General features: G+C 35.3%; 1 protein-coding gene across 8 annotated transcripts in view; it reads right to left on the bottom strand.

Annotated features, from left to right (window-relative positions):
* The window catches only part of Nbea (neurobeachin), a 525,226-nt gene that overhangs the window by 443,176 nt on the left and 56,346 nt on the right, over positions 1–25,704 (bottom strand). For all 8 annotated transcript variants that reach the window (XM_035451902.1, XM_035451904.1, XM_035451906.1 and 5 more), the window contains exons 2-8: positions 22,893–23,124; positions 19,436–19,536; positions 19,097–19,192; positions 18,288–18,409; positions 17,586–17,712; positions 13,993–14,112; positions 11,469–11,615 (exon numbers count right to left, since the gene is read on the bottom strand). In XM_035451902.1, the coding sequence (XP_035307793.1) occupies positions 11,469–11,615; positions 13,993–14,112; positions 17,586–17,712; positions 18,288–18,409; positions 19,097–19,192; positions 19,436–19,536; positions 22,893–23,124 (945 nt within the window). The remainder of the gene's footprint in view (positions 1–11,468; positions 11,616–13,992; positions 14,113–17,585; positions 17,713–18,287; positions 18,410–19,096; positions 19,193–19,435; positions 19,537–22,892; positions 23,125–25,704) is intronic.

Below are 25,704 nucleotides of genomic sequence, written 5' to 3'. Positions count from 1 at the left end.
AAGGGAAGGGGAACAGGAGGAGCAGGCATGGGTGGAGATAGGGTGGAGGAAGGGAATGGGGAAGACAGATAAAACTGAGAGACATTTGCAGATGGTATGGAAACCTAATGCAGTGGAAGAAGACAATCTTAATGAAGTCTCCAAATAATGAAGGCTGGGTCCCAACTGGCCATCTCTTATCACCAAACTCAGGGTTCAGAATACCTGATTGGACTTAGATTATATACAATTGAGCTGTTGGCCAAAGAGGTCGCATGGAAATTCCCCCAAAACTCAGGCTGTTGCCAAGATAAATAGCTTGTTCTCTATAAACTGACAGAAGTGCCCCATTGCTAAAGACAACACCCATACAACTCAATGAACATGAAGAGGAGGAGCTGGTACACACATAGAACCTTCACCCCTCCATTCTATCTACTCTGTGGGCTACAAAAAGAGAAACATAAACAGCAACCTAAGCACAAAACCTTTGATGTACAACCTGTCTTGCCTCCAAAATATGATAAGGCAATAGAGGCACAAAGTTGTTGGAGCAACCAACCCATGTCTGATTTGAGTTAAGGCCCATCAAAGGAAATAAAACCAATACCTGACACTGCTTGGTTGACCAATAACCAGAAGCTAGATAGCCCAGGGTCCTAAGGTAAATTCTAAAAACAACAATAAGTAGCAATATAATGACATTCTGCTATACTCATATTATCAGTGCCTTGCTTAGCTATCATCAGAGAAGCTTCCTTCTGAAGCAGATGGGAAAAAATACAGAGACCCACAGCCAGACATTATGCAGAGTGAGAAATCTTGGAACACACACCTCTAAATGGGATGTCTCCATCAAATCCCCTTAGATTCCCCCTTAGAGCTCAGGGAATCTCATAAAAGAGGAGGCTGAAAAAGTGTAAGAACCAGAAGGGATGGAGGATTCCAGGATAACAAGGGCCTCTAAATCAACTGAACAAAGCTCACATGAACTCACAGAGATTGAAGCAGCAAGCTCAGGGCCTACACAGGTAGGAAACAACTCCTATAAGTATATATTACAGCTTTCAGTTTAGCATTTTTTGGGATTCCTGAGTATGTAAACAACTGTGTCTCGGACTCTCGCTGCTCTTTTCTTTCTGTTGGTTGGCCTTGTCCAAGTCTGATGTGATGGTTTTTGTTTTATCTTATTATATTTTTTTGTTGTTGTTGTTTTGTTTTTGTCTCTTATAAGCCTGTTATTTTCTAATGAAAGACCGAAAGTGGATTCAGATGAGAAGGGAGGTGGGGAAGAACTGGAAGGAATAGAGGAAAGGGAAACTGTAATCAGGATATAATGCATGACAAAAGAACCTTTTATAATAAAAATAAAAGTGGAAAAAAGGACTTTCAAAATAGATTTGTATTGTAAGATTTTTTCTAAATAAATGATAATATATTTATAAAATTAGAATTTAATTTTAGTCTCCAATTTTCTGGAAAAAGTACAAATGTATATCAAAATATAAGTAAATATAGAAATTATCTATACAGATAACATATAATATGTATTGCTGTTACAAATTATCATTCTGATTAGACCTCACATCGTCTATTAGCATGCCACAATGAGAAGACCTGAAATAGAACCGTGGTTTCTTATTCCAAGGATGTCATATTTATTGGTTTTATGCAAAAAAAACATGTCCAGAGAATATAAGCAGTTAATAGAGAATACAAAACAGACTGAAAGAAATATGTAAATAGTGTAAAACTGCATATATTCCTAACATTCTGAATTTAAATTTAATTTCTTTTCAACAACTTAGATGTATCAAAGACTCCTCTGAGAATCTAAGTTTAAGTCAGGGGCAATCAAATTTACTGGTGCCTTCAGCCATATACAACTTTCACAGTTTATCATGAATTGCATAGAATTCCATGTAGAACTGTGGGATCAGTTTAAACTTTTTTTCATATTTACCTAGTGCTTTATACACTAAACTAGTGATAGTGTTGCTATGTCTTGGTAAATAATTCTTCAAAAGTAAGAACTGGTATATCCATCTTTGTAGGCTCTGCATACACTAAAAGCGCAGTTAAGAGAAGATGAAGAATTCCCTGTCACAGCACATCGTGTAAAACTTACAGCATAAATATCCAAGAAAATAGATCACATCTCACAGAAAGAAAGAGTGAACACAATGACTTGTTCCAGAAAACAAATTCATTAGTATTCATTTATTAGTAAGTCATGCACAAAGGCAATAAATGTATTATATATACACATTAATATTCATTATGTGGCAAAACCATCCTTTTAATGTTATTTTTTAATCAATTTAAAATTATGTAATAAGTTTCCTTTAAATAATATTGGCAGCTAGCCTTCACTAAAGATTAAAGTGCTGAAAGATACTTCAAGTCAGTAAATGATGTTAAAGGACAGCATGGAAGACATCCAGTGAGTTACACCCTCTGAATGTCCTCTATAAGGCTGGCTCACAGGATCTTCAGCTTGATTTTCCATGCTCAAATAACACACAACATGACTTTAAAATTATTTCAATGTTCACTCCCATAGCAAAGCCAGAAAGCATTATTTTAATAGGAAATATCAAAAGCATCCAGTCTGACTTTCATGGACTCTGAAACATAAACAACCAGAGTGAGCACAATCCTTTCTGTTGACCATAACACTCCATGGGCAATTCCAATAGAGTTTTGAGAGAAGCTTAGAAATAACCAGTTTACTCTAACCCATTATTATAGATCATCAAGCATATTATAACAATTTTGCCTGTGGTCTCTCCTTATACAGTGGTATAAATTCTTGTTACAAAAATAAATCTTTTATTTATTATAAAATATATTTTATTTTTTATAAAACTAGCCTTTGTGTTTAACAATTACTGGTGATTCATTTGTTCATCACATCCACACATTTTTATCCATAGAAACTTAAGATCACAGAAAACTTTTAATATCAATTTATATACACAATACAACTTTTTACTAAAGAGAAGTTTGAAAAATTACTAACTAAAAACTTGAAAATATAAAAACTTACTACATTAAGTTTTCAAGTGATAGATACCTAAAATCCCAGTACTCAAAAGACTGAGACAAGAGGATCATAATTTTGAGGCCAGATGACATACTAATACAATGTACATACAAGAGGACATAACACTTACACAGGTAGCCTGTATATCCACATTATCTGTAAGATAGCTGCTAATGAGGCAGGGCCTCATTTAGTAGACCCATAAACAACTAAATCAGGCCATTTACCTAATATAAACATGAGAAAAATGTACTAAAATGCTGCTTAATAAAAAGCTAAGCCTAACTGCCACAAAAGTTGCAGGGTGGTATTTGCAATACTGACCTCCAGAAAGCATTACTAACATCAAGAAAATAGGCATTCTGTTTGCTTGCTTGCTTGCTTGCTTGCTTGCTTGCTTGCTTTTTGAGACAAGCTGGCCTCAGCCTCCTTAGTGCTGGGTTTAGAGGTGTGAACCACACCTGACTACCATGCTTATATAAGGGACGATACGTATTACTCTCCCCATAACACATACTGAAGATTGCTTAAAGAATATTATAATAACTCTGCAATGCTCAATAACTATGTCCTGGTGCTAGCTGTGTACTTTACAATTTCTCTTAAAGCCAAATACATAGTCCATCTAGGGTCATTAAAAAAAATCACAGATTCTAAAAGTTGCATCTCGAACCCTATATTTGAAAAGTATATAATATGATCAGTTCACTACCTTGCTATGAATTTTTTGAACAGTACTATGTAGGGAGACACTGTAAGCCCTGCCTCCTAGTAGCCCAGACAGGTGTGCCCGGACACGCCTGTGAGGGGAGTCTAAGGTGACTCGGGAATGGTTCTTAAAGGACCGCGCACACGTGGAGACCCTCATCTCCCTTCTCCTTTCTCTCTGGCCTGGCTGCCTTGCTGCCCCTGGCCCACTTTGGCTTGCGCTTGGCTGGTGTTATCTGAATAAAGAAACCTTAGCCTACAGACTGCGAATTGATCTCTCTTCAGTACTACTTTAGCAAAATGTACGATCCAGATTTAGTATTTGGCTATTCAAAGCCTTCAACAACTTAAGCTTATCAAAAGCATCCTTGAGCTTCATTATAAAACTAATTTTCCTACTAAGTGTTCTACCATCAAGTCATGCCTAATTATGGGTCTACTCATGAATATCCTGTACACCTTTGTTTTCCAACCTGTCAATCATGTCCTTGGCATCAAATACCTCTAACACCGACTTATATTCTAAGAACTCTTAAAATCTTCCTTCTTTGTAAGATTTCCTAAATCTTTTAGGCTGGAATTAATCATCCTAAAATAAAATTTGATCGTACTTGTATTATATTTCCTTTCTAATACACATAACAACCTTTAATTATAAGTGTTTACAGATGCAATTATATTTTCCTAAGAGTATAAGCTCAATCATATTAATCCCCAAAGCTTAGATTACTTCTTTAAATTTAATAAATATTGAATATATTAAATTTTTTCAATTGAATGCCCTACAATCAATATTATCAGCGTCAAACATGAAAGATTATTGGAGAGAATAAGGATTATAGTCACAAGCTAGACAATAAATGGCAGATAGTAAAGAAAATGTCAATGCATGCAATGAAGTCAGTACTTTTACATAACACAAAATGACTAAACCAATAAAATGTAAAGATAATGACGTATATATCAGTTTACCTGTTGTGCTAAGTACTGGCCCTAAAATCACTGTACTATTTCATAAATCTTTTAAAAAGGACATCACTGGTATACTGTCCAATAGATAACGTCATTTAATACAATGACACTGACTATTAAAAGGCACTCCAAAGTCTTATTTGCAGTTATTAAGCAATTACTGAAACTGATTATTCTATCATAAGCAAAGATTTTTAACATTTCTGCAGTGTCCTGGAAGGATGGATATTTTAGTAGACTGGAACTTAAAAAGTTAGACTGAATAAACTTTTGATATTGTAAGAAGGTAAGAGATATAACTTACAGACATGCCTCAAACAGAAAGAAGCATGAATTTATACAAGTATGTATTATACATATTTATATATATATTCAATGTACACACATACAGTTGAAAGCTCTACACTGTCTCCCAAGTGTTGTCATTCATTTGTGTAGTAATTATAGAATATCTGCAGATGTGGACATAAATGAATTCTCGATGGATCAGAACTCCAAAATCCCCAGACAACAACAGAACTCCTGACATTACTACTATACCAGTGACAATAGCTACTTTTTCTTAGGACTTGCAGAGTCACACTATGCTCATCTCCAAAAAGAATCCTCAAAAAAGCCTCCTAGCTCAGCAGACAGCTCTTCCATAGCACCCTGTTTTCCCAAGTCCCAACTAGGTTGGTCCTCTTAAATGCTGACCACTAGGTGTTCCCGGTGTCAGGTGTTCCATTACCTGCACTTCACTAGAAATAACAACCATGATGGTGCATGCCTTTAATACCAGTATATGAGTTCCCATGACAGTCAGGGCTACACAGTCAGGTCCTGTTTAAATAAAAATCTTGTTTTATATTATGACAGAGGATGAGTTATTCTGCAAATTTCTCTTGCTCACTTATGCAATATTTACTGAAACAACAAATGAATGGAATAGTAAAAGTTTTAGATTGTATTTAGTTTGCCCTATCCATTATCTGACACCTCTTAATTTGCTCATCTTTCAATTGAGTAACTGCTACCTTTGATTTGAAAGAGAGGTCAAAACATGTGCTATGAGGAAATGTCTGATATTTACAAAGCTCAAGAAAAGAAAAGCATGTAACTTTGACCTTACTCAGTTCAAGTGAGCTACTGAACCATAGTCAATCTCAAATCATTTATTTCTAGACACTAAAATGTCAAAACTATTCACCAAATAAGACAATTTCTAGCCCTTCTACAGTTTTCTGTTAGCAATTTTCTGTGTGACATAAATTACTTTTACATGAAATTTGCTTTAATCAACTGTGCACATTTAAGAGAAACCAAGAGAAGGAGGACTTTATCTACACCTGTCATTTATTGTGTCTGTGGCTCAGTCCTAAAGCTCCATGCTTCCCACTTTGGTCACTTAAGTGTGCTAGTGCCAACAATCCTAATTCTTCTCAGTTCTCACACCTAAAGAAACTTTCATGAATGAATTCTGGCTTATAAAGGTGTTTTTCTTTTATAACTTTTAAAAAAAAACAACACCTTTGTTTCATCTCCATGATTTTCCTTGTCTCCTAATGGAGAAATGTATAGTTTTTCCAAACCATTGCCTCCTCCATCAATTTCTAATTTTCTCTCTTGATTTTCAAGGGTTTTCTTTATCTTTGGTTCTCCACTTTTCTGTCTTGTCTTTTTTTCTTTGTTTTGTTTGTTTTTGCTTAACTTTTTGTGGGGGTTCTTGTTTTACTTGAGCATCTGAAACTTTTTCTTGGCCATCACTGCCTGGTTTCCAACAGGAAGGTTGGACAAAAATAAAACCTTGAACACAGACCATGAAGGACCTATTCTCCTTTGTATGGGACACATGCCCCTAACCTGGGTGCTTACTTTGTGAAAATTCTCACAACACAGAAGGGAACCGGAAATGCAGGCAGTTGAGCCATCTAATGCAAAGCAGAGAGATAGATGACAGCTTAGGACAGGGCCAACTGGTACACTGCAGGCATTCTGGCTAAGGTGTGAGGAGCAGAAGTGGAGGAAGTTTGAAGCTGTAGACAAGGTATCAGTGTTTCTTTTTTGGGAGATTGGCCTCACTGAGGCCTGTAGTCCAGTGATGGCAGTGGCTGGTGTCACAAACTGACTTCTTTATTGTCATCTGCTTTTTGGGTGACAAACAAGAATAGGTCCCCAGAACATGCCTCCCCTACCCTCCTTACAGCTTGAACTTGGAGTTGGGGAGCAAGAGGCCAGAGTAGATGAAGCACTGCACATGGTTTTTGGCACTAATGGTATAAATCCTAATGATGGATCCTGGAGCATTTATAGGTCCTCCCTTGAAGTACTTCTGGAGTTCTGCAGGAAAGGACTGGTAGACTTCCACAGTGTCCAGTCTGCAGGTCCTAGCTATTTCTTGTGCTCCTCCTCCCTGGCCTTATTGATGAGTAGTCCATCATGATGCCATGCTCTTGGCCAGTTGCCAAGTGAACCACATCAATATGGGATGGTAGGAGCACACTTGGCCTGTTCCATTTTCAGGATGTAGTACAAGTCAGCTGTCTCCTCACACACCTGGTGGACACTGTCTGAAAGGTATCTCAGGCTGTTTTCCCAGTGATGGAGTAGGAGGACATGCCCAACCTATTTTTCACATTTTTACACAAAGGTCTTGTGTTTCTGTCCCCTCACCTCCTCTTCCTTTTATGACTTGGCACTAACCATACAATTGCTGGAGCCATCACACAAAAAAAACAAACAAACCATTCTTACAGTTTCCTTAAGCACAAAAACACTTAACAATAGCATGTGCATACAACAAAGTCAACTCCCTCCCTGTTCATCTCTTCCAACTGCTGATCCAGCTACACTCCTCACAAGATGTGATGTTTCTTCAAAAAGAACTGTGTCTCAGCCACCTCCAGCTTCTTCAATTGGAGCTGGCACTCAAATATTCTGTCCTTGCAGTAACCCCATGCAAGCTGTTCTTTTTTGTCAAACTGGTTCAAATGCTTTACCCTATTTAAATTTATTTTAAGTGGAGTTACTAGGGTCTTTAACCTATCACACATGAAATATTTTTACATTTCTACTTCAGATATACTTTTTTGTCACTTTCACTTATGTTTAACATATTACAGACATTCCAACACGCAGATCAAACTTAACCAAAAGTCAACCAAAAGAAACTTAAGGAAAAAAGAATAATGTTCCTATCTATATTAAGTTCTAACACAGAGCCATAGTAAGAAAAATAGCATGATTCTGGTACGAAAGCAGACAGCTCAACTGCTATAGAAATCCATATAGAAGTGACTTAGCCAACGAAAAGTAGATGTACCCTATAACCCAGCTATATCATTCCTGGATATTTTCCCAGAGGACTCCAAGTCAGCATATCACAGAGATACTTGCACATGAGTGCTCACTACAGCTCTAGTCACAGTAGCTAAGTTATGGAACCAAACCCAGGTGTCCTACCACAGGATAATGGGTAGGGAAAATGTGACACATATACACAATGGAATTCCTTTATTTAGCCATAAAAAAAATGAAACTCTGTCATTTTCCGCAGAGTGGATGCAACTAAAGCTAATCATATTAATAAATTTGAGCCAGTTTAATAAAAAATGGTGTTTTTATCTCATTTGTGGATTATGGGTTTTTTAAAGATTAAGGAAGCCATGCTTGTGTGTTTGACATAAAAGTAGAAGCAAAGCTGCTGCAGGTTTGTACAGCCCACATGAACAGCTATGCATGCGGCTAAACATAAAGACATACCTAGTTACATTGTTGTGAGAATTTTGTCTTTGTAAATTTTGCTATGATGGTTATGTGGTTCTTAAATGTGAATTCTGTAGATGACAATGGTGTGTCATAATTGAAAAAGCTAGGAAACTCCCTTTTTAGGGGTGCAAAGAGATATAAGGGTAAGGGTTCAATAGCAATGGGAATGAGAGGAAAGGCCCTCACCATACAATGTGCTCTTGTGTCAAAGTGTACATGTGTAACATAGGACCATGAGAGTCAACGAACTGTTATATCCTACATATTCTGAACAATTTAACTACAGCTTACCTGCAAGCAGGCGCGCGCGCGTGCGCGTGTGTGTGTGTAATCTTTAAAAAAGAAAAATTAACTCAAATATTTTATGATCAAAACAAAGAAAGACAGAAGACTAGATAAATACTAAACCAAAAATATTAAGACTCCCATGGAAAGTTAACACAAGGCAGAACAAATGGTGAAGGCTCTATATAGCCACCAGTTCAACTTCTCCATGTTCAGTGAGTTGTGTGGATGTTGTCTTCAACAATGGGACCTTGGTGTCAGTTTGTAGAAAGCAACCTATAATTTTGGCAATAGCATAGGTTATTTGGGGACTTGCATAAGAACCCATTGGCTAACAACTCAATTCAATATAACCAATCCTGGAACTAGAAACTTGGTGTTTTCATTTTTCTTTTGTTAGCCCACAGCTACAAGCCAGAGGGTTAACTGCAAGATGTGCTCTTGCAATGGCGCCACAAAACTTGTGAGAGGAACCAACCAATATATCTGATTTGACTTAATGCCCACTCCAGGAGATGAAATCCATACTCAACACTTATTGGGAGACCACCAACCTGACACTAGATAGGCTAGGGACCTAGAGGAAAAGAAATACTAATGTTCTTTTTTAAAAAAATGTAGCAATTAAATTACTCCTAATGACATTCTGCTATACTCATAGATCAGCACTTTCTCAGCCATCAACAGAGAAACTTCCTTCTACAGAAGATGAAAACAAATACAGAGACCCACAGTCAGACAATATGCAGAGTGTGAGAGACGTTGGAACACTCAGCCCTAGATGGGATGTCTCCATCAAATCCCTCCCCTCAGAGTTTAGAGAACCCTGCAGAAGAGGAGGAGGAGGAAGGAGTGTAATGTAAGAGTCAGAGGTAATGGAGAACACCAAGAAAACAAGGCCCTCCAAATCAACATGAACAAAGCTCCTATGAACTCACAGATACTTAAGGAACAAATACAAAGCCTGTATTGGTCTACACCATGTCCTCTGTGCTTATATTATGGTCTCCAGTTTAGTGTTTTTATGGGATTCTCGAGTGTGGAATGGAGTGGATCTCTGAGACTTGTGCCCTCTCTTGGGCTCTTTTCCTTCCATTTGTTTGTCTGGTCCACGTCTGTTGTGCTAGTTTTTGTTTTATCTTTTATTTTATTATTATCCCTTAGAAGCCTATTTGTTTTCTAATGTGAGACACAAAGGGGGTGGATCTGGTTGGGAGGGGAGGTAGGGAGAAACTGAAAGGAGTAGCAGGAAGGGAAACTGTAATCAGGCTATATTATGTGAGAAAGGAATCCACTTTCTGTAAGGATAACTCTTTATGCCAGCCACCTGAGTTCTGCCCAACACCACGTTAGGACCCCAAGTAACACACAGAGTCTTATATTAGGTACAATGCTGCTGGCCAATAACTAGGATTTCTTACTTGCTAGCTCAGTCTTAATTATAAACCATAATTATTAAATAAAAGAGGAGAAAGGAAGGGGATTGGTGTAGGAGATAACATGGCAATACTTACAATAATTCATAGCTATCCCTAATGAAACAAATAAAATAAAATGGATACAAGATAGCAGCATGTAATGTCACTGTGACACAAAACAGCAAGAATCTTGTAAGTATTTCTGTTATTAAAGTCACTGGGAACAAACAGACCTTTTTAAAAGAGTAAAATTGTTACTTAACAAAACAAAATAATAAAACATAAATATGAATGTAAAAAGGTTTAAAAAGAATATTTTAATATTTAGCATTACTCTTCAAAAACAATCTTCATATTAATTTAAATATTAAACATTTAAAAACCAGCAACACTTTAACTCAAGACATGTGCTCCTCAAACATTATAAACTTTGATTTATGATGTATAATTTTGTTTCACCCCCAAATAATCTGAAATTGTACAAATACAAATGTGATTTAAGTAATCTACCTATACATTCCAATGTATTAAAAGAATTAAAAATTAATTCATAGGTGCCAAAGTTGTATCTTGCTGAAAATGCATATAATTCAAAAGCTAAATAGAAATCAGAATAATATGATATATCAGCATCTGTGGTTTTGTGACAAGAATATACCTATTCTTTATTAACTATAAGGGAACAAGTAAATGCAAACGCAAAAAATGAGTGATCTCAATGGGACACAGCATTTGACACTGCTTCTTCATCTAAATTTCTCTTTTCTCTATAGTATCCCTTTTCAACATGTCATTTTATTAAATATTTGTGTATTTTATTTATATGAGTGTTCTACTTGCATGTATACCTACATGCCAGAAGTTGTGAGCCACCATGTGGTTGCTCAGAATTGGACTCAGGACCCCTGAAGATCAGCCAGTGCTTTTAACCCCTGTGACCTCTACAAGTCATTTTGTACTTTTATAATATAACAAGTCATTTTGTATGTTTGTAATATAGTGTACATATTTCAAAATCTGAGATTTCAAATACCACTTTAAAAAGCAATATGCTGTTAGAAATTTTTTTTTAAAAAAATTGGCAACTAAAGACATGTCTTTAACATCAGAATACCTTATGAAAAAGAAAGTTCATGAAAGGACAATATTTAAAAACAGAAAGGACAGCCAAAAAGGAGTATCACAGTAAGATTCAAAGAGTTGGGATGACACTTATCCATAAAGAACAAAATTTTTCACTAAATCTGCAATGTTACAGCAGACTACACAACAAGATTTCTGCAGGGCATCTATAATGATGTGTCCATTCCTACCTTATAACCAGGTCCTAATTGATGAACTGCAAATATCTGTGCAGGGTTAAGAGCTTCACTGAACACATACACAGCCCCAAGCTGGCCACAGAATACCCTATTGGCATCAGCAGTTTCTGAAGATCCAAGAAAGCACTTGTCATAGCTCTATTTTTAAAAGTCACAAAAAAATGAATTGTTATTTTGTAATGACAGAACATTTAAGAATGCATTTCTTCATTTAAAAAAGTATTTTAAGATACCAATAATAGTGAAAAGTACTGTGTAAGCTATTTTTCAGGTATTTCAATAATAAAAGTCAATGAACAAGTTTTAGAGAAAATGAAGTCAGTTAAGTAGGAGTTAAGCACACAACATCCATCACATCTTCAGACTTGACCTCTTTTTCAAATTATAACACTAAAGACAAAGAGTTTATAATTGTTTATAATTGAATTTTATATTTCAGAAAACTAATTATAATTCGTTTACTGAAGCAAAGCTAATTTTAACTTGCTAATATTTACAGTTGCTCAAATTTCAAGAGGTTACAGTGGATCAAAAGAATGACTTTATCAGATCTTAACTATAAATCAATAGTATTAAATTTATTAAAATTCTACTTCATTTTTCCACATGCATATACCACCCTCTTTTTCTGCACTAAATCAGCACTGATTTTTATAAAATTAGTTTCTTCTTTTATGAGTAGGGCTTGTACAGAAGCAAATACACAATAATGATTCAGTCAGTTCAGAATATCGTCCACCTAAACAATCTAAAAGGCATGGCATACCTACATTCTTTCAATGCCAACCACTGAAGCCCAGAAACAGTAGTTACTGCCCAGTGGCCTCCCTCGGGGCTATCCCACACACTAATTCTAATAAGCACACCAATATTCAGCTATCAATCTAGACAGAGCCATAGAGAAATCAATTAGTAGACAGAGAAATCTATCAAATATGAAATCCCATTTGTGCCTCATACAATAACAAAAAGTAATGTGAGTGGAATACAAAACAAGAACTCATCACTAAATATGCAAGTTTAATTTAAATTGTGGCAACTAAAAGTTACTACTACATAAAGAATGCACACATGCCCAGGCTTCTCCATTTCTTGAAGTACTATCACAGAGAATTTAAAATCTTTTGTCGTTTTTTTGTTTGTTTTAAATACTGTCTTTCTAGCTAATGTCAGTCAACAAAGCCACAGGAGCTTCCTTATGTGTTAGTAATAAAGACACTACATCCCCCTACAACATCAGTGGACAGGAAGCAGAATTCTATTTGTGTTCTTATTTGCCTATGGTTCCACTGTGGGACTGACTGTTGGGCAGTAAAGCAAGCCTCTCCTATAAAGGCATAGGCAGGAACTTTCTAAATTCTGTGAATTCCATGTAGCCTCTGTGCATATTTATATTGATTTACTCTGTTCAGTTGTGTCTTTTAAAAAATATTCTTAGTGAAAATCCAAGAATATTAGTTTCAGATCATAAAAAAACCAAGGTAAACTCAACTTGGCTGGGTCAGGACAACTTGTCACCCACTGATCTACAGACACACTGGAGACAATGTAAATAGTCTTATCCATTTAAGAGAAAACAGAACAAGAGAATATAACATAATCCTTGCCCTCACAGAGAGTAAAATTAAAGGAAATGTGAACAATATTTATAAGTAGATTTTAGTTGTTTTTCTTAAAAGCAAGTCATCACTATTACAACCAGGTATACTGGAAGGGTTGTATACCACTGGCCTCAAAGATACTTTCGGGCCAGCAAACCATGTTTTAATTGGCCCTAAAATGCCAGGAGGAAGGAAAGGGGAAACCCAAACTACAGAAACAGCAAGCACTCTTGAACTTTAAACTCTATGTCTCCTCTATCTAGAATCCAGTGTCACCTGCTCCAAGACAGACACAAAAAGTAAAGCCAGTATCTCGGTGTTATGATGACAGTGAATCCTGTATGTCATCTGCCTTCTCTTCTCACAGTCCTTTTCTGTCATAGGGTTCAAAGCACTGCAGCCAGGTTGAGTTTTTTGTTTGTTTTGTTTTTTTTATTTTTGAGGCAGTTTTTCTGTGTAGCTCTGACTATCCTGGAACTCACTTTGTAGACTAGGCTGGCCTCAAACTCAGATCCAGCTGTCTCTCCCTCCTGAGTGCTGGGATTAAGGTGTACACCATGCCCAGTCAGATTGAAATTTTTATAATTTAAACTTGGGAGGCTTTTTTTTTTGTCCTGAGTCAGATGGCAAGCTCAGGCCTATGTTTGTACATGAGGTACCTATATGGCCTGATCCCAGGGTACCACATAACCTCATCTTATTTTTAATTTTGTAAACATCATTAAACCATGTGTCTGAAGCAACTGCATACTATATTTAAGAAATAAATATAAATTAAATGAATATAAATTGAGAACTAAATATAAATTAATATAACCTTTCAAACAGAAATTTGCATGTTTCTACCAAATAGCATTGCTCACATTACAATGAGAGAATATATTGCAAAATACATTTAAGAAATTTAAACTTACATCATTTGTGTTAACATGCCAAGCCATGTCACCATAAGATACTAGCTGGCCATTAACGTAACAACGGATCTCACTGTTTCTCCATCGATTGTAGATATGGACGATGCTGATCATGTACCACTGCAATACAACAACTAAGTTGTCAAATGTCATGTTCAGTTATTACTGTCTAAAATACAGTCACAGCCTTTGTACTTTCCTATAAGAAATCTCAAGGAGTTTACATCTCATATCCCTTTCTCCCATTTTTTATGTCCCTGGCAAAAGAAGAGGTCTGGGTACTCCCAGTCCTTAACACTGATAAATATGAAAAGAAGTGATTGCTTATGAACTCGTAGAAAGGCACACAATATGTGAAGGCAATCATAGAAGAACCACCATGAATGGATAAACTTCATATCAAACACTGAGGATGAAAAAAATGTTGAATGAACAAGAGGGAAGGAATGTTGCAAGCAAAAGGATGCTTATATATTTCAGCACTGAGGCTTTATGAAACCTATCTCAGTATTTAGATGTTGCAACATCTGTAGCAAACCGGCCTTTTGCTTTCTGCATAATGGTTTATCCCTAAAGATCATGAGAAACATGAGATGATTATCATCATAGTTTAGAAAAATAACTAGGCAACAGTGCTGAAGTATAGCTGCCAGGGAAGTGTGGATGCAGATAACTCCATAAAGCTTCAAGAAGGGAACCATAAGAGCCTGAACTAAGAAGACAAATGCACTGATAAGGTAAAGGAGGGTAGGAGTAGTTAATTAATGGCACTAATAGAAGCACTGAGTCAGAATACTAGGAGTTTTCAATGGTGTCTAATCTTTCACTTAAATGGACTGGTACCATTAACTTACTTAGTAAAACATGAACAGGTCTATAGTTTTGAAAAATAATTTATTTTGGAGCATAAGCATAATTAAATAACATGAATGTATAAATTACTGGAAAAGTTATATTTATTTTTCTGTTTTTTGAGACCATCAAAATGTAGTGGATGCAGTGAGTGTTCACCATTTTAAAGGTCCCCAATGTTTAAAATCCTTTTAAGTTAAAGGCAGTAACAGAACTAGACATACTAGACATACACATACTGACACTAATCATATATACTGTGACCAATCAATCTGAGATCCAAAAATTTATATACAAAAGTGTACAACAAGAAATAAGAAAAACACATATGCTGATACTAAGAATTCCTGAGGTACATATTACAACTAAAGAAAATAGATGATAAGTAAGAAAAACACAACATAATATTTCAACAAATAACACTATAAGCCATGCACTGAACACTTTCTATAAATGAGGTAACATCCTAATAGTTACAATCATTTTTACAAGGTAAAAACACCTCTTAAGTGGTACAGATGGGCAAACAAAACTTTTAGTGTGCATGTCTTTTTAGGGAAGTCCAGTAACCCACTTTCTGAGTTATAGTTTTCCCTAATCGAAGCATAATAAGAATTTAGCTACCACATCTCCTGGAAAATTAAAGACAGAAAGAAATTTAGATGATATTTTTCTATAATAATAAGGAACAAGGACAAATAATTATAATTATGATTTTCATTTTCAAGGTTTATTAGAATCTTTTCTGAAAAAAATTATTGAAGTGGTATCAATTCCTGAACGCTACTCTTCCCAAGACCCTTTGCAATCCCTCTGTTTAAAATGCTAAGAGAAAAAGGAGTGGGTTTTCATAAGCAAACGGGAAAATAACAATTCCACCTGTTTGTTTTTTAATGTCTAGCTAATTTTTGTTATTGTTATACTTTAGAACTCTTCCTTAAAACTTTCCATTAAGGATTTGGGTAAATGGGGAGGTAGGAGGATCTGGGGAGAGCTGGAGAAGGGGAAACCAATGATCAGAATATATTATATTAAAAAATACTATATCCAATAAAAAGGAAGCTATGGTATTTTTCAAAAATGCATATTCCTAACATTTATAATTCTAATAATCTCATTTTTATCTAGATCAGGGGTTCTCAACTTTCTTAAAGCTGTTACCCTTTAAGACAGTTTCTCATGTTGTGGTGACCCCAACCGTGCAATTATTTCATTGTTACTTCATAACTATAATTTTGCTACTGTTATGAATTATAATGTAAATATCTGATACACAGCCCTTTTACAGGTCTGAATCCACAAGTTGAGAACCACTTGATGAAACTTATGTCTTTAGACAGCAAAAACTGTTTTTATTTAAGTTACGTGTTTTTCTTTTTGTTTTGCCTGCATGTGAGTCTGTGTGAGGGTGTTGGATCCCCTGGAACTGGAGTTAAAGGCAGTTGGGAACTGCCATGTGTGTACTGGGAGTTGAACCCAGGTCCTCTAAAAGAAAAGCCAGCACTCAATCTCTGAGCTATCTCTCTAGCTTGTTTAAGTCATATTTTTACACAGCTACTCAATTTATTGGCATTCTACTGAATTCAATATTCTGTCAGTCATTTGAGAAAAAGTAAAAACTGAATCCATCACAGTCTCAACACTCACTAAATGGGCATATAAATGAATAATGAAAATTTTTTTAAAAAATTATTAAAGAATGGACTAATTATATCTGAAAATAATATATATCAAGGAAGACAGGTGGGGGTACAGCTCTTTGATATAGTGCTTGCCTAGCATACATTTATCTCCTTGGTTGGATCCCCAGTGAGGGAGGGAGGGAACCCAGAAAAAGACTGCACAGAAATGTTATGTGAAGTAGAATATTTTGATAGGATGTGATCTAAAGACTTAGAACTATCTAAACAAGTAAACTTAATTCATTCAGATCATAAAGCACATGGATAAAACTTAATTTATTTTGAACTTACTGAAAAGTTAATTATTAGCTTAAGCAAATGAATATCATCAGGAAGATAAGTCTAGTATTAGTATATAAAATAGTTTAGGAAAGAAAAAAACTCATTCAAGATGAAGGGAAGGCAATGTGAAAAAGTTAAGCAGCAAATAAGGAAATTTTAGATGTACTTCAGAGACATAATACATAGAACTAGAAAAATAATCCAAAGAAGATGAAGAACATGCCCCAATTATTATGAAAATGTTAGACATCTAACCCAGAGGATTTCAGCACATATATGGATGTATACCTGGAGAGAGGAAACCTAGTGTTTTACGTTCTGAGATATGGGAGTGGAAAGACACCCAAGTGGCAACATCTCAAAGGTGGTGAGAAGACAACGAATGAGATTAGAAGCATTTATAAAATTTGTAAAAATCTCCAGTAAGATGCAAGTGACAAAAAAAAAAAAAGTGAGATGTTTCCAGTTCTGTCCACTGTCACATCCCTAGTGACTACAGGTATGGTACTTGGTAATATTCAGCACATACTTCCTGGAAGAATTAGATCAGACTCAGAAAATAAACACGTGTGAGAGAAACAACACAAGTGGTCAAAAGAACTCTCACAAGAGACAAAATATCATACATAAAGGTAAGAAGAAATTACAGGAAAGAGAAAAGCATTGAAAGTCAGGAGAAAAGTTAAAGAATATTATAGAAGTTAAAGGAGCAAAGTCCTGGGACAAGGTGAATGGCAACTGACATGATCTCCAAGGGAAGCATCTACTCTGCCCTACCTTGCGTGGCTGGAAATCATACTTCACACAGTGCTGGAAACCTTTTCCTTTGGACTTCAGAGATGTGACTATCAAACAGTTGCCAACAAAATGAGCAGAGTAACCAACTCCTTTGCTAGTACGAAAACTGTATTAATACAAGAATATAAAAACTCTGGTTAAAAGAATTATACTAATGTCTACTAAAACTTTACACAATAAAACTTAATTCTCTGTATAGTCATAGTTAACACATTGGCCAAATAGAAACTAAAACATAAGGTTTACAGTAACTAAAAAAATAAGGGATTTATCTCAAGAAATAATAGACCATAAAAACTTTTTATATTTAAATGTAAAATCCCATAGACATAAACAAATTAGTGATCAAAATGTCTCCTGGGCAGACTTTATCTACCATGAAGAACCATCTTCACATCTTCACTTAGTTCATTCAAAATTCATTTCAACATAGTTCATATTGTCAATGACAAATTGGTCTCTAGTTTCCTATGCTTGTCAAAAGATCTTACCAAAAGAAGAGCTCAGTGTATGTTTGTGTGTGTGTGTGTGTGTGTGTGTGTGTGTGTGTGTGTGTATAGACACTAACCTAGAATCATTAGTAAAGAAATAAATATTAGCTATATGAGCTTTATGGTAGTTTCTAATTTCAAAATTCAAGTACATAAAGACAGAAGTCCTAAAATTAAGCATATTACTTACCAATAAAGATAAGGTTTATCCTTATCAACATTAATGTTATTTAATGGATCCATACGAAACCAAGTATTGAGAGTGAAGCCATTCTGGTAAGGCCACTTTGCAATAGGAGGCAATGCAATTGCCTACGAGACAATGAAACAAGATAAGTTATCAGTTAAATGAAATACAAAATCACTACAGTCAAACTTCCCTTCCCCCCCCCCAAAAAAAATCAAACAACTACAGAAATAAACTATTACTGCATTTAAATAATCTCTACATGTTGTTTGCTGAAACACATAGTGGACTAAGTATCATTTCTAGCATGCTAACCAGGCTCTAGACTGTTCTCCAAACCCTTTCTCTAATTTCCACAATATAGACAGTTGACTGACAAATATTCCGCAGAATTTTCTGATTCTGATGCTTTATGCTAGATTTTAGTATGACTTCATTTTCTTTATAGAGCTGGAATAGTTATACCTGAGAAAACCTGCCCTGGATAGTATTAATGAGTCAAGAACAAGCTCTAAAGCACTGCCAAGTCAAACATAATGGGTAAACAGGGCCCATGGTGAGGCATATCTACAATCCCAGCCTCAAGAAAGCTGAGGCAGGAGGACTGTGCTGGAGAGGCCAGCCAGGGCTGCTTAGCAAGATTGTCTCCAACCCCTCCCCAACAACAAAAATAAAAGAACCACAGATGCATACAATATGATTTCATCATTTTTATTCAGAGGATATTCTACAAAGGACAAACTAATAGAGCACCAAATAAACTCAGGTAACAGAGAAATAAGTAAAAATAAATACAATGTATTTAAGCTTACCGCAGCACTACACCCAGGGAAATTGAAAAATGTATCAGGACCATGTCTTTGTGGCATCTGATTAAGAACTGATAATAATTTTACTGCATGCCTTGGCTGAGAAAACAATGAAAGAAATAGTCATTGACAAAGTTAGCAATAATACATACTAGAACACTTTTAATCAATGGACTGTATGGTAACTATTGAGAAAATAGCATTTAAATGATTTACTAAATGATTTAAGAAGGAAACAGTTATCATTACCAATTCAAATATATGGCTCCCCAGGAACAATCTGATGAACATTAAGTATTAATGTACTAGTATTGAAGACTGCTCCCTCTGACCACAGCTTACCCATATTCCACTTTCTCCTCGAAGCATGCTGAATAAAAGCTTCAGTTCCTTGACAGTGATGCTGTAGCTGGCAAGAACCCCCAGCATATCAACTAGAAGATCTGCAGAGGAGAATAAAGTTACTCTACCACACTCTAGGCATGAGCTGTATTCTGAAAAGGCAGAAAGTTACCAAATGTTACTTCTATTTAAAAATAGTGTCCCCATGAATGTCTATTCTGATTCATAATGAAGACACAGAGATTTGCTACAAGTAGGAAAAGAGAGGTAAAAATATTCAAAACTACCAAAACTTAGCACTGTACACTGGCTATTTTCAAAGTGGCAGATGACTAACAAAACATGGTAGTGAACCATCTAGTTCTTGGATAATTAACAGTTTTGAGCATTTACCCCACATGGGGCACTATTCCAAGTGCTTTATATGTGCTAATATCAGAAACCCTCAAAATCAGACTATGAGATTTTAAATAACATTATGTCTTTTTAAAATTAGTTAATTATAGCCCAGATAACTTAGTCACGTAGAACAAAAATGCCAACAGCAGAGTCAGTATTCAAACCAAGGCAGTATGATTTCTCTCACTGCCACTCACTAATCTACAACTGGACTAATTTAAAAACAATGCTACTGATTTTCATTACGTTAATGTGAATGTTTATGAATGTGTAACAGACACAACTCACCAAATAATGAGAATTAATCTTCTGTCTGACAACATTCTCTACACATTATGATTATTTCTTTTAATATTCTTTGTAAGAAATTAAACAACTAAATATTGAGACATCTCACATTCTAAAGTGCTTATATCATATGCAAGTTAATCCAAACACACACACACATGCATAAAATTTATCGTCTATTATTACAATAAGGTAGATTGTAAAATCTAAATTGTCAAATATACAGATTAATGACTAGAATTTGAAAAATTAAAGTACATATTTCAAAATTCTATATGGTTATCATCAGCAATAAGTAATTCATTATTTTTACTTACTAGAACAATGAGTAAGCAATGTCTATGGTAAAATTTTGACAGTATATACCATTTTTTAGAGATCTTTATTTAGAACAAAATATCTCATTATTTAAATAATAAAATTGTACAAAAATGGTAGTGCATGAAATCAGGCTTCCTCCAAAGAGGAAATTCTATATAAAAATCAAAAATCTTAAAAGCTGGAAACTTTTAGCTGAAATAGCTACAACTAAAGACTTCTTAAATGTTTACATAAAAATATTTTGGCAAAAATCAACTTTGTATTTACAGTATCAGGATGAAGGAAACAAAATTTGTAGAAAACTACTTTTTAAAGTTTTCTTACATATTGTACATTATAATTTGTAGATGGCCAATAACCAAGCAGTTCAGTTTAATTTTATTATGGCAGATAATTTTGCAACCACAAAAATTTTAAAGAGGAAAAAAATCACTACTGCTATAAAAGTTTTTATCAATTTATTGGAAATATTTAACCACATTTTAGTGATACAGTAAATTATTAACTTTACAGTACCTCTATGAACTTAACACACTACAGAACTAAAAGGTGGGAATTTAATAGTATGCTGGTATTCATTCAAACTTTCAATAAAGCATCCAATTTTAATTTCTCTAATATAAATAGTTAAGCAGCATGGGTTTGTCTTATTTTGTTTTGTTTTTTGGTTCTTTTGGGGGGAGGGGGGTTCCCAGACATTCATTCCCATTTCTCATATCCTTCAGCTATAAAGTCCTGTGGGAAGGAAATGCTACCACAAAGAAAAGATAAGAGAATTAAAGAACCTCAGAGAATGTTTTAACATGCCCTCACTGCTCTCTTATCTCAGTGCTCATGAATTGAGTTCCAGTAACTACTAGAAACCACTCTGTATATAATTCTGGACACTCTGAAACTATTCTGTGAAGTACTAGCCACTTTATTCAAGAAGAAAAGGGGGAAAAAAGGCCTTACGCCCTGCTATCAGCATTGAAAAACCATATGATATTCTAAACAATATATACTATACTATCATATTTACACAAATACACTCACATTTATACAATTCCTATAAAATAACTCTAAATATTGAAAGTAATGCAAGTTTAACCTCATTTTTGTCATGTTATTGTTCAAATCGTGCTCAACAGAAACACATGCCACTCTGGACGTGATTTCAAAATAGTAAAATCATCAAATTTTGAATTATTTAAATTTAAAATCCATTCTTGTTAACTTTGCTGCTCATTTCTTTCTTTCTTGATGTTTTTCTCTGGAAAATTTAAAAATTAGAAGTTCATATATAAAAACATTAAAAAATTCTCTGGGTCTGAATTATTTGTAAGGGCTAAATACACTATTGTACAGTCAAATTGGCACTTTGAGAATTGTGGAAATATTTTTATGTCATAATATATATATTCAAAACATTTCTAAAAACAAACACTATAAAAACCAGATTTTTTATAAGTGCATTTATTTTCTAGAAATAATTGCTGTTGTGGGATCATCAGCCAAAACATTTCTATTGAAACGCACTTAACCACAGAGGAGACTCACCTTGCAGAGAGCTAATTGGTAGTAATAAATCCAAGATTTCAAGGTTATTATTTCAAATAATAAGCAACATACACCCACTTTATATAAATTTTATATTCTATTCCACAATATGGGTTATAATAGTTTGATGAGACTGGCTCAAATATTTGAATACTTGGCCTCCAGTTGGAGGAATTGTTTGGAAAGCACTAGGAGGCATGCATGGCCTTGTTAGAGGGGGTGTGTCCGCTGGGGCCATTAGTGTGCTTCTCTCTGCCTCTAACATGCAAATCAAGATGAGAGCTCTCAGTTGTTCCTGCTGCCATGTCTTTGATCTCCTACCAAGGACCCTAACCTTCTGAAACTGTAAATCCAATTAAACACTATTTTTCATAAGTTGCCTTGGTTGTGGTGTCACATCACAACAATAAGAGCTCTAGGTCTAAGCTTAACAGACAAGTGTTCCCCAAAAATATGAAGGCAAAAATAGGTACTTTAAAAAGATTTATCCTGCTGATTCTTCAGGTTCCAGGTGCAGCAGATTGGGAAGCACAGAGCTTGAATAACTTGGTAAACGGGTTTGACCTACATATTGTGATATTTTAAATATGTTATAGTTAGTTATATGTAACATAAAAAATACTGCTTATTTTCTGATAATTTTCTATTGTACTTAGTACTTCATATTATTATGGCTTTAAAAAAACTTAAGGGGAAAAAAATCTAGTAATTATGTTTGCACAGTACAACCTGTTTTCTCTTGTAGTCTGCACATTTCCATTAACATAAAGGGCAATTTGTCCATATATTCCTATTTGTTTATTGTAAATCAAAGCAATTTCTACAAATTCATTTTCACTGTAGAATATAAAGAAGTACATGAAATCTTCTAACTACTTAAATCTTAATTCTCTGTCAGGCCATGGCATACCTGCTATCATGTCATCTACGGCACTCATTTTCAGCAATACTTGCTCAATTAGCCCCACTTCCGTGCTGGTCTGTAAATTCCGAACACTTTTTCGTAGGATGGCTGTAAACATGCTCCATATTTCTGCTTGACATGTTACATCACAGTGCTCCAAAAGCTCTGTCATGCATGTTATACTCTCAGCATCCTGGATAATAAAATTCATCTCCAAATCAAATTCCCCACCAACCAGCTGAAAGTAAACAGGAAAAAATAAAAGTAAGTAGAAATGACATACGAGGTTATTTACAACATAAACATAGAACAACACCAAACAATCAAGTAAAAGGATATAGACACTAAAACTTTTCTAAGTCATCTTGAATAAAGCAAATTTTGATCAAAGTTTAAGAGTTACAGATATAAGAAATAACACAGGCAAAAAGAAGTCTAATTTTTACAGAGATGGAAGGAAAATAATATATTCAAATCTAGAGAAATGTAAAAACTACAGAAAATAATTACAGGGTGGGATTCAAGTCAAATTCCCTTTTTAAAAGATTTGAAGGAATACAGTATCTAATGATAGATATTAAGAACAAATTCACTTTAATTTTTAATTACTGAGGTTATGGGGGAAAGATGTAATAAAAAAGTAGCTTGGCTCAATTTCAACATAGAAAATGAGAATATATAAAACTGATGAAAGAACAACTTATAGTAAGTATTGAAACATTAAAAGAATAATTTGTATAGAGAAATATGTTAAGAACTTATATAATCTTCTAAACCATAAAAATTAAAAAAGGAGAAAGTTGATTTACTGTCAACATTATGACTTGTGGCAAAATTACTATGAGAGACCAAAAATTCAAATTAATAAAAATTTAAAAACATCTAATGACAAAGGAAAATTTAACTCCTTAAATCAGGAGTGCCATGACTGGCACCTGATCCCCTGCTCTCAGAGAAGGAGAGGTAACTGTCCACCACTCCTGTTAACATTCCTTTGCTAATTGCTGGTCATAAAGATCCCCCAGCTCAGGGGATAACTGACAGACCCTGTGACTCTGTAACCCTGCAAGCCCATGCCCTGTCTTATCTCAGTCAAATGTATCTCCCTTAAAATGTATAGTTACTGACTAACTCTGTATTTTGTATGACCTTAAGTAACTATGGAAACTCTGTAATTTGTGGCCTTCAACTGAAGGACCCCAGCCGAAGATGTTTTCTTTGCAGATACATAAGAATCTGAACTTACGACCTTAACAGGAAAGGGCCTTTAGGGTTGGAAAATTCCACCCTAACAAATGGTTCCCAGAGACAGAGATGTAACCACCCATGAGCCCAAAGATTGCTTTTGGCGACCTGGAACAAGCCAATCAGAACTGTTACCCTCACTCACCCCAGACCCCATCTGTTTGCAGTTTTTGCCTTTAAGAAACCCCTAGACCCCAGCTCTGGGTCCAGCTCCTCTGCTCCTGAGTGAGTAACCAGTTGGGCCCTAGTGCGCCCGCCGGTTGCTGAATAAAGCCTCTTGCAGTTTGCATCAAGTCCTCGCCTCCGCCTGGTGACTGGGGTCGCTGCATTCCCTAGTGGTCACCCCGGGGTCTCACCCAGGGGGTCTTTCAACTACTGTTCCCATCAACGTGCTACATTGAAGACTGTTACCAGCCCCACTAAATGCACAGTAATAGATGAACTCACAGAGAACAAAATCTATAACATGCATACTCTCTGTTGATCAAAACACATGAATTATTACTGTATTATTTAGAATAAGAATGGCCCCCATCGGTGACACTATCTGAAAGGATTAGGAGATGTGCCCTTGTTCAAGTAAGTATGTCACTAGGAGTGGTGGGCTCTAAGGTTTCAAAAGCCCATGTCAGGCCCCATGGTTCTCTTTTCCTGATGCCTACAGATCCAAATGTAGAGCTCTCAAGCTATTTCTCCAACACTATGTCTGCCTGCATGCCACTGTGCTCCCTGCCATGATGACAATGGACTAAGCCTCTGATAGTTTTAAGCAAGCCCCCAATTAAATGCTTTCCTTTATAAGATTTACAGTGGTCATGGTGTCTCTTCACAGCAACAGACACTGATATTCAGCTAGAATCATTATTTAGTGTACAATGATAAACTGGCTATCCTTTCAGTCTACAGAATAAAATATTTAGGAGAAATAGCCACTTATTTTTTAAAACTTGATATATTTGGGGGCTGGAGATATGGCTCAGCAGTTAAGAGTTCGGATTGCTCTCTCAGAGGACCTGAATTCAATTCTCAGTGCCCACATGGTGGCTCACAACCATTTGTAACTCCAGTCCCAGGAAATCAACAGTTTCTTCTGACTTCTATGGGTATGTGATACAAATAAAAATTTTTAAAAAACTTGATACATTTGAAATTTGAAAATATTCATTTGTTCATTCAATAGCCATTTTATGTGTTAACTGTTTTAAGATCTATTATATATGAGTAGATAAGAAAAGGTTCACACACTAACAGTGGTAAATTCCAGGAAGAGGTGTGTACATGTAGTCTATCTTATTCAAAACCAGCAAGTCTATAAAATACATAAAACACCAAGGCTGGATTAAAAATAAGAGTTACTATAAAGTGAAAGCAAAAGAAATCAAAATTAGGAACAGACAGGAAATAAAACTCAAAAACTCATTTCTTACAACTGAAAAGCATTCCAGAATCTAGACAAACAGTGATAACGGGCCAATGATAATAGCACCACTATCTCACCTAGCATGGCATCAGGACTACACAACTACTTATATCATATTTACTTTAGGCACAAAGAATCTCAGTCACAGAATTA

The sequence above is a fragment of the Cricetulus griseus genome, assembly GCF_003668045.3.
Source record: "Cricetulus griseus strain 17A/GY chromosome 1 unlocalized genomic scaffold, alternate assembly CriGri-PICRH-1.0 chr1_0, whole genome shotgun sequence".
NCBI classification, from domain to species: domain Eukaryota; kingdom Metazoa; phylum Chordata; class Mammalia; order Rodentia; family Cricetidae; genus Cricetulus; species Cricetulus griseus.
The sequence above is the reverse complement of the archived record's forward strand: the minus strand, read 5'-3'. Positions and strand labels throughout refer to the sequence as shown.